This window comes from Primulina tabacum, chromosome 15 (genome assembly GCF_025594145.1).
Source record: "Primulina tabacum isolate GXHZ01 chromosome 15, ASM2559414v2, whole genome shotgun sequence".
NCBI lineage: Eukaryota > Viridiplantae > Streptophyta > Magnoliopsida > Lamiales > Gesneriaceae > Primulina > Primulina tabacum.
Genome location: NC_134564.1, coordinates 5,616,726 through 5,629,558, shown reverse-complemented (window position 1 = coordinate 5,629,558; position 12,833 = coordinate 5,616,726). Strand labels below are relative to the sequence as shown.

Genomic DNA, 12,833 nt, shown 5'->3' with positions numbered 1-12,833 from the left:
TACCTATATATATTAAATAATTAAAAATAATCATTTAATAAAAATATTTTTCCTTTACGGTCATCGGTCTCTATTCCTCGATCGCGTCTCGAATAACCCTTGAAAACACAGTTTTCTGCATTATAATAGAAAATCATATTTTAAACATGTTAACATGCCTACCACATTTAACTAATGCAATTAAAATAATTTAAGTAGGCATTTTTTATTTTACCTATATTTGCATGCAGTTGGATTACGTATTTTGGACTTTACAATTCCTCCCTCCCTTAATGAAATTTTGTCGTCAAAATTAATAGTTCCCGAATAACTCCAGGTAGAGACTCCTCATGTCAGTCTCAATCTCTTAATTAGCTTCCTCCTCCGAATGATTTAACCACTTGACTTTGACTATTTGAATAAACTTATTTCGGAGCCTTCTTTCTTGCTTATCCAGAATTTGTGCAGGCCTTTCCTCGTAGGACATATTCAGAGTCAATTGTAGAGGTTCATAATTCAGTACATGAGAAGGATTCGACATGTACTTTCGAAGCATCGAGATATGGAATCCATTATGCACTCCAGCCAGCATCGGTGGCAACATCACTATATAAGCTAAAGTTCCAACCTTCTCCAGAACCTCAAATGATCATATGATCCTCGGACTGAGTTTTCCTTTCTTGCCAAATCTCATAACGCCCTCCATAGGTGCTACTTTCACAAATACATGGTCACATACAGCAAACTCTAGCTCCCTTCGTCGCTTATCCGCATAGCTCTTCTGTCGACTTTGAGTCGTCTTCATCCTATCTCAGATTTTGGCTACTAGCTCTGTTATCTGTTTGATCAAGTCCAGACAGAATTCTCCTCTTTCACTGACCTCATTCCAATGTATCGGTGATCTACACTTCCTCCCATAGAGTGCTTCTTAAGGAGCCATATCTATAGACGACTAATAGCTATTAGGTGAACTCCACTAGACTGTCCATTGCTTGGAAATCGATCGCACGAGCTCGGAGTAGATCCTCAAAAATTTGAATCACCCTCTCGGACTGTCCATTGGTCTGAGGATGAAATGCTGTAGTGAACAATAACTTTTTTCCCGTAGATGAATGTAGACTCTTCCAGAAGGACGATGTGAACATTGGATTTATGTCCGAAACAATAGACACTGTGCAGTCGGACTATCTCTCGGATGTACAATTATGCATACCGAGTCATGGTGAATGTCATCTTAATAGGTAGAAAGTGCGTTGATTTCGTAAGACGATCAACTATCACCAAAATGACATTGAATTTCCTGATAGTCCTTGGTAATCCCACAACAAAATCCATAGTGATATTTTCCTATTTCCACTCGGGAATAGGAAGTGACTTAAGCTTTCCGACTGACATTTGATGCTGTGCCTTTATTTGCTGGCATGTCAAACATGCGGACACAAAACACAAGATGTCTCATTTCATGCCCGGGCACCAATACAATGTCTACAAATCTTTATACGACTTCGTACTTCTAGGATGAATGGAGTACGAAGTATTATGAGCTTCTTCATCACAACCTCTCTCAATGAATCACCACTAGAAATCCAAAGTCGATATCGGTATCGAACTATGCCATTCTCCTCGGAATATAGCTTCCGACCTTTAGATTCATCTCTCAGCCTCCATTTTTGTAACTGCTCATCAGAAGAATGACCTTCGCGGATGCTATCTCTCAGAGTCGACTGAACTGTCATAGTAGAAAGATTAGGAGCCTCGCCCCTAGCATACACTACAAGCTCAAATCGCTGAATCTCTGCAAGCTATAGTCTCTGAACTGAAAATTGAGTAATAAATGTTTTCTTTCTACTCAATTCATCCACGACTACATTAGCCTTCCCCGGATGGTAGCTAATATCGCAGTCGTAATTTTTCACTAGCTCTAACCATCTTCGTTGCCTCGTATTAAACCCTTTCGGAGAGAAGAAGTACTTAAAGCTTTTATGATTAGTGAAAATATTACACTTCTCCCCATATAAGTAATGTCTCCAGACCTTCAATGCAAATACTACTGCTGCAAGCTCGAGTTCATGAGTCGGGTAATTCTTCTCATGAACCTTCTACTATCTAGACGTATATGCTATCACTCGATCATTCTGCATCAGGAACGCGCATAAAACAAGCTTCGACGCGTCTGTATAGAGAATATACTCTCCTTGCCCTGATGGCATCGATATAACTGGCGCTGAAGTCAAAGCTTGCTTCAACTTGTCGAAACTCTATTGGCAGTCTGATCCCCAAACAAACTTCGCATTTTTCTTCATCTAGGAGGTCAAGGGTACCGCAATAGAAGAGAAACTCTGAATGAACTTCCGGTAGTAACCAGCTAGACCCAAGAAGCTACGGATCTCGGTTACCCTCTTAGGTACTGGCCATTCTCTATCTGCCTTGACCTTGTTGGGATCGACTTCAAATCCATCTCTAGAAATGATGTGGCCAAAGAATGCTACTCTCTCGAGCCAAAACTCGCACTTGCTGAACTTAGCGAATATCTTTCAATCTTGCAATATTTATATGGCCTTTCTCAATTGATGAATGTGCTCTTCTTAGCTCCTAGAGTAAATCAGAATATCATCTATAAAGATTATGATAAATTGATTCAGATACGGCTTAAATACGCGATTCATGAGATCCATGAAGATCACTGGCACATTGGTCAACCTGAATGGCATCACTATAAACTCGTAGTGACCATATCGAGTTCTAAAAGCCGTCTTATGAACATCGGACTCCTTCACGTTCATCTGATGGTATCCCGAACAAAGATCTATCTTCGAGAAAATCGAAGCTCCTTGCAACTGATCAAATAAGTCTTCAATTCTAGGCAATGGATACACTTATTCTTGATGGCGACTCTGTTCAGCTCTCTATAGTCAATGCAGAGTCGTATACTACCATCCTTCTTCTTTACAAATATTACCGGTGCATCCCACGAAGAACAACTAAGACGTATTGTCCAGAAACTCTAAAATTTGGTCCTTCATCTCTTTCATCTCGGCGGGTGCTAGACGATAGCGTGTCTTAGAAATCGACATTGTACCCAACATCAACTCAATAGAAAATTCCATCTCTCGGTCCGGTAGAATTCCATAAACATCCTCATGAAAGGCGTTAGGAAAGTCTTTGACAACCTCAACATCCTCTAGCTTCTGACTATCCAGAACAGACGCTGAAATAATACATGCTAGAAAAGCTTGGTAGCCTCGCTTAATAAGTTTTCTTGCACAGAAGCAGGAGATAGTGTGCAACATTTGCTTATTTCTTGCTGCCTCAAAGACAAAAGATTTTCCACTGGACGGTCGAATAAATACTGACCTCTTCTGAAAATCTATCGAAGCTCCAAGCCAATCCATGCCAAGAATTATGTCGAATTCAAGTATCGGGAGTACGATGAGATCTGCCCGAACCACATCTTTTTGTAAACGAAGCTCCAAATTCCTCACAATACTCGTGCTAACCATCTGATCCCCAGAAGGAATAGAAAATTTAAAGCCCAAATCCAAATCCTCGGGTATAAATTTTAGCCGCTTGACGAACGTCTCGAATATGAATGAATGTGTAGCTCCTGGCAATGCATATGTGACTACACCTAAAATAAATATATTTCCTGTGACAAATATACCATCAAATCCAAGTGAGTCGAAAACTTAAAGAATTTCTATCATTAATTACCCAAAATTCTCAAAATTATCACACTCAACCCTTAGTAAGTCTAAAAAATACACAATTTGCCCAAAATAGTTTTCAAAAATTGCATCTCAGCCCCTTAAAGTTTCGAAATTCTCTCACTTTGGCTCTTAAAGTTTTCGAAAATTACATTTGGCCCTAAATAAATTTCGAATTTACTCAATTTAGGCCCTAACTTCTCTAAATTCATTGTTTTGTTCCTTAAAATACCATAAATTACGAGACAACCCTTGATTTTCTAGAATTCACAAAACAGCCCCTAAACTTCTCAAACTTTGCAATTTAGTCCCTGAATTTTCGAAAATTCAAGATTTCGGCTTAGAACTTTCGGTCATCTCAATTTCAGTCGCTGGACTTCTTAAAATTACAGATTAACCCCTGAAATTCTCGGCCTTGTGCAAGAACCCGTGATCTCTCAGTTTTGCATTTTAGCCACTAAATTCTCGAGTTATGCAATATGCAACCCTCATAATTTCGGTCCATTTCAATTTTAAGCCTAAAAATTCATAATTTGGTTCAATTCATTTCTTTACATTCTTAAGGCTTATGTTTTATGCCCAATTTCTATAATTCTCAATGTCATCCCTTAAATTTAACTAAAGTAGAGCATGCAACCTAGTTTCCTCTAAGTTCCTTATTATCCTAATTAATTCTACTAACCAAATTATCATTCCATGCAATAAAAGCAATTTAAAAGCATTAAGCAACTAGGTTACCAGTAATCAGAGTCGTGTCTAGCTCTGCCTCAGCATGCATGACATAAGCTCTGCCAACATTTGATCCTTTCTTCTTTGGGCAGTCGATGGTGTTATGTCCTTCCTTCTTGCATATCAAGAACTTGTATATTACCCACATGCACTTGCCAAAGTGTGGGCGATTGTGCTCCTAACACAGTGGGTTATCTTCAGTTTTGGGGCTCCAAACTGTGGCAGCTTCTGCTGCCCCGATTTCTTCAACTGACCTTGGGGATTTTGCTGCCCTTGAGCTTTGGGAGGTCCCATAAATTGCCTCTTGACTGGCTGAGAGTTCTGCTAGTGCTACTGCCTCTTGTGCTGCATCTCAAAATACATATCCTTCAAGGCTTGCTCGGCTTGGAAAGCACAACCAGTGGCAGCTACATAATCCGTCGATCGCATCAACATCACATCACGGTGTATAGTAGGTCTCAATAACATCTCTAGCAATGAGGGACACAAAGTGACAGCTTCTATCAAACTTCCTTATGAACTCAGCCACAGACATGTCTCCCTGACGGAGACTTATAAACTCTCTCTTCAAGCAACCTCTGACGTCAGCAGTAAAATACTTCTCATAGAAGATGTTCTTGAATTGAACCCAAGTGAGGGTGGCTAAATTGACTCATTGCTCAGCTCCTTCCCACCAAAGAGAAGCATCATACCACAGCATATAAGTATCACGCCTGACTCGATCAGAATATTCCATATTCAGATAACGGAAGTGCACCTCAAGGGATCTAATCCAGCCCTCAGCAACAAATGGGTAGGTGGTGCCTGAAAACTCCTTCAGACCAAGCCTCCTGAATTGATCATACATATCATGTTGTGGTCTCGGGGCCTGCTGCTCAAAGAAGCATGTCATACCCTCTAGTACACGAGTACCATCATCCCCATTGGGAGGTGGTACATTCTCTTGTCGGTCCTCATGTGTATCGGCTTGCCTATCATTACTAAGTGCGCGTCTAGGAGGCATTATATCTGAACGTATTCCAAATTCTAAACGTAACCAACATGCATTAAAATCTAAACTTTTAACCATGTAGCTTACATAAGTATTTATCAAGAAACTTAAACATGAATACCAATTAACTTAAAAAAGCATTTAAACATGCAACTTAAACATATAAACCATGAAAACTTGCAGGTACTATCATTAAAATCATTTCAAGCATTTAAACTTACAGATTTGATGCTTGACGACTGATCGTTTCAGAACTGGCTGTGACACGCAAATATATATATGTATATATATTTTACTAAATTTTGCACAATTAAAATAAATCACCAAATATTTTACTCAAAGTCCAAAAACGCAATGTAAAACATAAAATTGTAAATGTCAAACCAAAACCAAAGCTAACATTTTTCAAAATTAGCATAAACATCTTAAATCCTCTCAAAACCACTCATTTGCGCAAAAGTCATAAAAGTATTTATAGTACTGTAAAATCATAGTAAAGCGGAAAAACTAGCAATGGTCCTCGGGTTAAGTGCATTATCAGTCTAGCCAGTTCAACCATCAAGTCCTCCCATATCAACATAAACATCCTCACATGCATCATTCACACCTAGTGAGTCTAATGACTCGGCAAGCCTTAACCGTTATAATAAGTTATACTTATACATCCACATGCAACAACGAAAAATACTTTTAATAAAAATAGTTTTACCATGAATATGCATAACTTAAAACCTTTTCATCATAAATCTTTCCTTTCATCATACGCATATACATATACGTTTCCTTTAGGGTGAATTCCGTTAATTAATTGTGACCATCCTTTCAACCTTCGGTCGATTGATCAATCTCAGCATTAACCATGGTACCAGGGGACGAGGAAACATTAACCACTTTTCCATTATGTGCCTTGTCCTATAGTCGGTGGGGACACCAGCAATCACTTTTCCATTACTCGGCCTTGGCCTATGGAAAATTCGGTATTGGGTTCCCACGGCGCTTTGTCCCATAAACGGGTTCCACTAGGGCTTTGTTCCTTACAAATCCTAATTTCCTTACCATCATAATTAAATCACTTCCTTCAAAACATTTTTCATTGTTTCCATCATTTTATAAAAATACATGCAATAATATTATTTCTTTAAACCAAGCATGCAACACGTCTTTTAGCTTTATCAATTTTCATCATAAAATTCCATAACCTTTCAAAATAAATATTTTAACATTCATTACAACATTCAGGACACTGCCAGGGCTCCTAACATTTTTCAGGTGTAAAATGACCGTTTTCTCTCTGAAACCCTAACTTTCTAAATTTACCCTTGGACCTTAAAACGACGATCTGGATCCATCCAAACTTACCATAACACCTTAAAATACACCCATAAACATTTCTTATATGCAAACTTAAGCTCATCGACTAAATTCGTAATTCGTTTTAAAACTTGAACCGAAGTCCCGGTTTTAACCCGAATCAACTCGAAACTTAATCAAACTTTAACCATAAGTTACTAACACCTAATCAACCCTTTTTCAATCCAAATCAAGCCATTTAAAACCTTTAGAAATGCCTAGACAGCCTACTGAATTTTATGCACTCATTCAAACAAAACACTAGCTTTAACAAACCATGTGTTCCTTCAACCCTAGCCCTTAACCGACGTGACCAGCCCCTCACCTGCCCTCCTAGGACCTAGACCAAACCCTTTAGACCCTTCCTAGACTAGTTTGATACATGAACACAAAGAACTCATCCCTCAAGTTGCAAATCCTGTTGAAAATATGATTAAAGGCAGAAAGTTTGGTGTTTGTTATGTGTCTAAGTGCTCCAATGCTAAGCCAAACTGGAAGCCTAACCAAATCAGTTTTGCTAGGTATAATTCAATTAAAGGCAATCCTAACCGATACTTTAACAATAATATTGTTCAGAAAAGATTCAATAAAGCCAATGAAGTTAGAAGGGCTAAACTATATTTTGTATCTGCTGCACAGAACATGCCACACACATGCATATGCACAACCTACTTGGAACAAAACAAATGGTCGGTAAATTAAACCGATCCAAGTTTGGGTTCCAAAAGGACTAATCTAGTCTAGATCCAAGTAGGAATGAGGACCAAAAATTATTTTTAATTTGTGATTGTAGGTTGAACTAATCAAGAACTCAGTTTGGTACTTCGAGAGTGGATGTTCAAGGCACATGACTGGAGAATTCCAACTGATATTTTGACTGATCCAATGTTCTGGACCCCAATATCACATTTGGAGATGCTTCTCAAGGTAGAATTGTGAGTAATGATAAGCTTATCCATTATAACATTATCAATGAAAGGATACTACTTGTTGACAATCTTAAATATAAGTTGATTAGCTTAAGTCAGTTGTGTGATTATGGTTATTCAGTCGAGTTCCATAAACATTTGTGTACTATCAAAGATACTTATGGATGCATTATAATGACATGCGACAATGTTAAATCTGGAGGATGAGAGTGAGGATGATGTGGCATGATCACCTGCACAAAGATACTTACCAAGGAACTGGTTGTAGCATGATGATTTGATCACTGGTCTGCCCAAAATTGAATTCCCAAAGACAAAATATGTTCAACTTGTCAGTTTGGGAAACAAGTTAGGTCATATTTTAAAAACAAATGATGTAACTCATCAACCCAAAGCTTAGAAGTGTTGCATATGGATTTGTTTGGTCATATCTCAGTCATGAGCTTAGGGAGAATAAAATACGCTCTAGTTATTTTTGATGATTTCTCAAAGTTTACTTGTGTAATTTTCTTAAAATTAAAAGACCAAACTGTTGTTCAACTGATCAGAATTGTTAGAAGACTTTTATGAAAAATCAAAGGGATTGAAAAAATCAGATCTGATAGAAGAACAGAATCCATTAACCGAACTGTGCCTCTTTTTTTTGGAAAGCCATGGAATCAAGAATGAGTTCTTTACTACTAGAACACCTCAACAAAATGGAGTTGATGAGAGGAGGAATATAACTTTTAAAGAAGTTGCTAAAACAATGATTGCTGATTCTGGTATTTCTAAAACATTTTTGGCCGAGGCTGTGAACACTGCATGCTGTATTCAGACATATCAATGATTAACAAAAAACATGACAAGGCACCATATGAGATCTGGCATGACAAGCAACTTGTGCTATCCTATTTCAAAACCTTCGGTTGCAAATGCTTCATTCACAATAATGGTAAAAATCATCTGAATGCTTTTGACGCTAAGTCATATAAGAGTATATTTCTTGGTTATTCTTCAATTAGAAAATCTTATCGAGTATCTAACAAAAGAACTTTAGACATTAAAGAATATATGCACATTGTTTTTGATGAAACAATGTCAACTAACTAGTCAACTGATCCAGCTGAACTGACCCATCGATTTGAAGAGATCAATCTGGAGAATGAGAGTGAGGATAATGTCTATATCAACAAAAGGACACCTCAATCTCTAGAGCCTGAACAGGTTGATCAATTAGTTGAACAAGATGGTGTTCTAGTTGACCAGTCTATTGATACACAAAGGACAGTTGACAATCAAACTGAAGTCAACTAAACTGATGTCAACCCAACAGAACTCAATCAAACTGATTCAATACCCTAGAACAACATTGATTAACCCAATTATAGATGAAAAAAGAATCATCCACCTGCTCTAGTAATAGGTAACACATATGCTCCTGTGAGTACTAGAGGATAGATGTTCAATCTATTTTTACGCTCTTCTTTCATTTCTAACATTGAGCCTAAGAAGATTGATGAAATATTAACTGATAGTAGTTGGATTGATACTATGCAAGAAAAAAAAACTCAGTATACTAGAATTCTGTATGGGACTTAGTTCCAAGATCCTCTCATCAATCAGTTATATGTACAAGGTGGAGGTACAAAAACAAGCTCAATGAAGATAGAACAGTGGTGAGGAATAAATCAAGACTAGTTGCTCAAGGATTTAGGCAAGAAAAATGAATTTACTATGATGAGACCTATGCTACATTAGCTAGACTAGAATTTATCATGATACTCCTTTCCTTCGCCTCTTACAAGAACTTCAAAGTTTATCAAATGAATGTAAAGAGTTCATTCTTGAATGAACAACTACAAGAAGAATTTTATGTTGAACAACCACCAGGTTTTATCAATTATTTACTTTCTAATCATGTTTATAAACTGAACAAAGCTTTGTATGGTCCGAAACAGGATCCAAGGGCTTGGTATTACACACTATTTAAGTTTCTTATTGAACATGATTTCATTATAGACATTTTTGATAAGATACTATTTAAGTTTATTAAATGAGACCATACATTATTAGTGCAAATTTATGTTGATGACATTATTTTTGGGTCAACTAACCTTACACTGTGTCGAAAGTTCTCTAAACTGATACATTACAAATTTGAGATGAGTATTATGGGTGAACTGATATTCTTTTTTGGCCTGCAAGTGAAACAATTGGATAATGGTATTTACATCAATCAAACGAAGTACACAAATGAACTAATCAAGAAATTTGGAATGAAAATCTAACGACCTCGATTTTTTTTTAATCATAAATCTTAAATTCTAAAATACTAAACTAAATAAAACAATTTAACAATTTAAATCTCAAGTGCAGGAAATAAAATCCTAAATCATCGGCTAACCAAAAATTCCTAAATCGACATTTGAAAAGATCGACTAACAACAAAAATAAAGCATAAAAATATCACTACTAAAAATCAATAACATAAATCTATAAATCATAAATCTATCTAGGTAGTGCGGAAACATAAAGGCCCTCGGGTGTGTACTGCTGCACTCGATCGACTCAATCGTCACTGCCTCCAAAAATCATTAAATCATGCATCATACAAACCTAGTGAGTCTAAAGACTCAACACATTCTAAACATAGATAACAAATAATACATATACATCCACATGCATTTAAAAATCATATTTTTATTTCAAATAATCTTTTGAACATAAATAAACCATTAAAAATCATTTAAACATAAATAAATCATAAATAGTAAAATCATTTTAAAATAACTTTAAGCATAAATAAATCTTTTAAAAAAATCATTTAAAAATAGCTTTAATCGTTATCATAAATCTTATATCATAAACCATTAAAAATCGTAAAGCTTTCAATCATATATCATTTTGGGTGAAGTTTGATCCTTGAAAGTGACTAGCTTTTATCCTTTGGTCGACTGCAGTCTTAGCTCCACATGGCCCATGGGGGTGTGAACTAGGCTCCACCGTGGAAATACGATCGTTGGGATTCCCTCGGGGGCCTTTTCCCATAGACGGGTTCCCTCGGGGGCCTTTTCCCAAACATGGGTTCCCTCTGGGGCCTTTTTCCCGTAAATAGGTTCCCTCTGGGCCTTTTTCCCTCACGTTATCCCCACAAAATCATATATCATAAATCATATCTTTTGTCACTGTCAATTCACATCCCTCAAAATATTTTTCCTTTTCTTTTAAAATCATAAAATACGACAGCTTTCCAAAAATAGCATTTTAAATAGTATAAATTGCACAGCTTTAACATAAATCATAAAAATACATATTATCATCAAAATCATCATTTTAAATCATATAATATCATTTAACATGCGTTATGATCCTTCGGGACGCTGCCAAGCGTTTTCGTATTTTCCTAAGTGTAAAAAGACCGTTTTGGCACTGGACGTAAAAATTCTCGAATTTATCTTTTTCTCACTTTTAATGACATGAGATTATTCTAAATAATTATTTAAGCTTAAATGAATTTTCTCATATTTTTATTTGGCTTAAATCGATGACTTTTAAATTAATCTTTAATTAAGACATATTAACGCGTTTTAATCCCGAATTAAACCAAACCTTAATATAAAATTCCCAAATTTAAAACTTAGACTTTTAATAATTATTTAAGCTTAAATTTAATTTTTCATGATTTTATAAAGCTTAAAACTAGGCGTTTCAATTAATGCGTTAATTAGTGTTTCGTGCGGCGATTAAATCCCGGAAAATTCCAAAACTCGTTATTTTAATCCCAAATTTTAAAAATAACATTTTTAGTATTTATTCTACCCTTCCAAGTCATGAGCCACACCCGTGGACCCATGGATTCAATATTTGTTCTTAATTTCGAAATATTGACACCTAATCGAACCACCCGAGCCATCTCCCAATTTGCTCGAGCCACGCCCAAGACACCTCGAGCCAAACCCTAGACAACCCACCTAGGCACCCTCCTGACCAAGCCCAAGCCCCTAAACCTAGCCCTGGCTCGCCCAAAACCCTGCTGGACAGTAGACCACAATCTGTAGGTGTTGTGCGTGAGCTTCCTTGCACTTCTAGGACTACTAACCCAACTAGGACACTTCCAGCTGGTTAACCATCGACCCCTCTCGACCCTTACTGACCCTATACCAGTCCCAGACCCGAGCCACCCCCATCCCAAGCCCCTGAGCCACGCACGAAGCCCTGCATCAGCAACAAGGCGCGCTATCTCCATCTGCACGTAGGAGTCCCCTCTCGCATGGGACTCTCTGCCCAAGCCACCATCGAGTCCTCCACACCCGAGCCATCCCTAGGCCACCCCCTGACCCTACCCAGACTAACCCAGGCCACTCGACTCGCGCACGAACCAACTGAAATCCAGCAGTAGCAGCGCGCTAGCTTTCCCTTGTTCCTAAGGTCTCGGCCCTCATCTCCCTCGAGCCACCACGAGCCCTGGCTGCACCAGGCCCCTTCCTAGCCCTGACCCATCGTCTCTAGCCCCTACTGGACTACCTAGACAGAGCCCACCTGAACCGTGAGTCCCTCACCCCCTTCTGCAGAATTTCCACCACTCAACGCGTGGGGGAGAGTCCCACTTCACGTGGACTCTTCCCCAGCCCATGACTCGAGCCCTAGCCCTCCTAGGACTCTCCCTAGGACCTAACCATGACCCTTAGGACCCAAACCCCAGACCTGGTCGAGCCCCATGGCCCCATGCACCACAAACGAGCCAATTGAACCACACATGAACACTAACCAAAAAAAACTCACGGCTCTTCAATTCTGATTTTTAACCCATGATTTCCAGCTTTGTTTTCTCAATTAATTATCATGTTTTGGCTATAAATCATTCGTATTTTATCATGTTTTGGCAGCGGGTCCGTCGGATTCAAAAACGTTTTCAAACAAACGCAAGATCGACGTATTTTTGAAAATAAACGTTTACCGTAAAAATTATCGAATTCCTATTTTATTCAAGCATAAACAATTAAAACACAAATATTATGATTTGTATGATGTTTGAAAGAGTTTAGAAAATGTGCCTTTGCGTTTATAACGCTCGATTATTCGATCGTTGGCGAGTGTGCGACATTGGACGACCGGACGACGAAGAACACAAGCTTTTCTTTCTTCCTAAATTTTGAAAATCTGAATTGT

General features: G+C 37.8%; 1 protein-coding gene across 1 annotated transcript; it reads right to left on the bottom strand.

The window, feature by feature from the left end:
- Positions 1 to 2,960: 2,960 nt before the first annotated feature.
- On the bottom strand, positions 2,961 to 4,706 carry LOC142525831 (uncharacterized). Its single transcript, XM_075630120.1, has 2 exons — positions 4,559 to 4,706; positions 2,961 to 3,607 (listed from the first exon to the last, which is right to left on the bottom strand). The coding sequence occupies exons 1-2, from the start codon at positions 4,704 to 4,706 to the stop codon at positions 2,961 to 2,963; spliced, it is 795 nt and encodes a 264-aa protein (XP_075486235.1).
- Between the last annotated feature and the right edge of the window lie 8,127 nt (positions 4,707 to 12,833).

What these genes read in the sequence shown, in the direction of transcription:
- LOC142525831 (XM_075630120.1), bottom strand. Translation starts at nt 4,706, where the DNA reads ATGGGACCTCCCAAAGCTCAAGGGCAGCAAAATCCCCAAGGTCAGTTG. An exon ending in CCACACTTTGGCAAGTGCAT is followed by an intron (nt 3,608 to 4,558) that starts GTGGGTAATATA and finishes TATTTATTTTAG; the next exon opens with GTGTAGTCACATATGCATTG.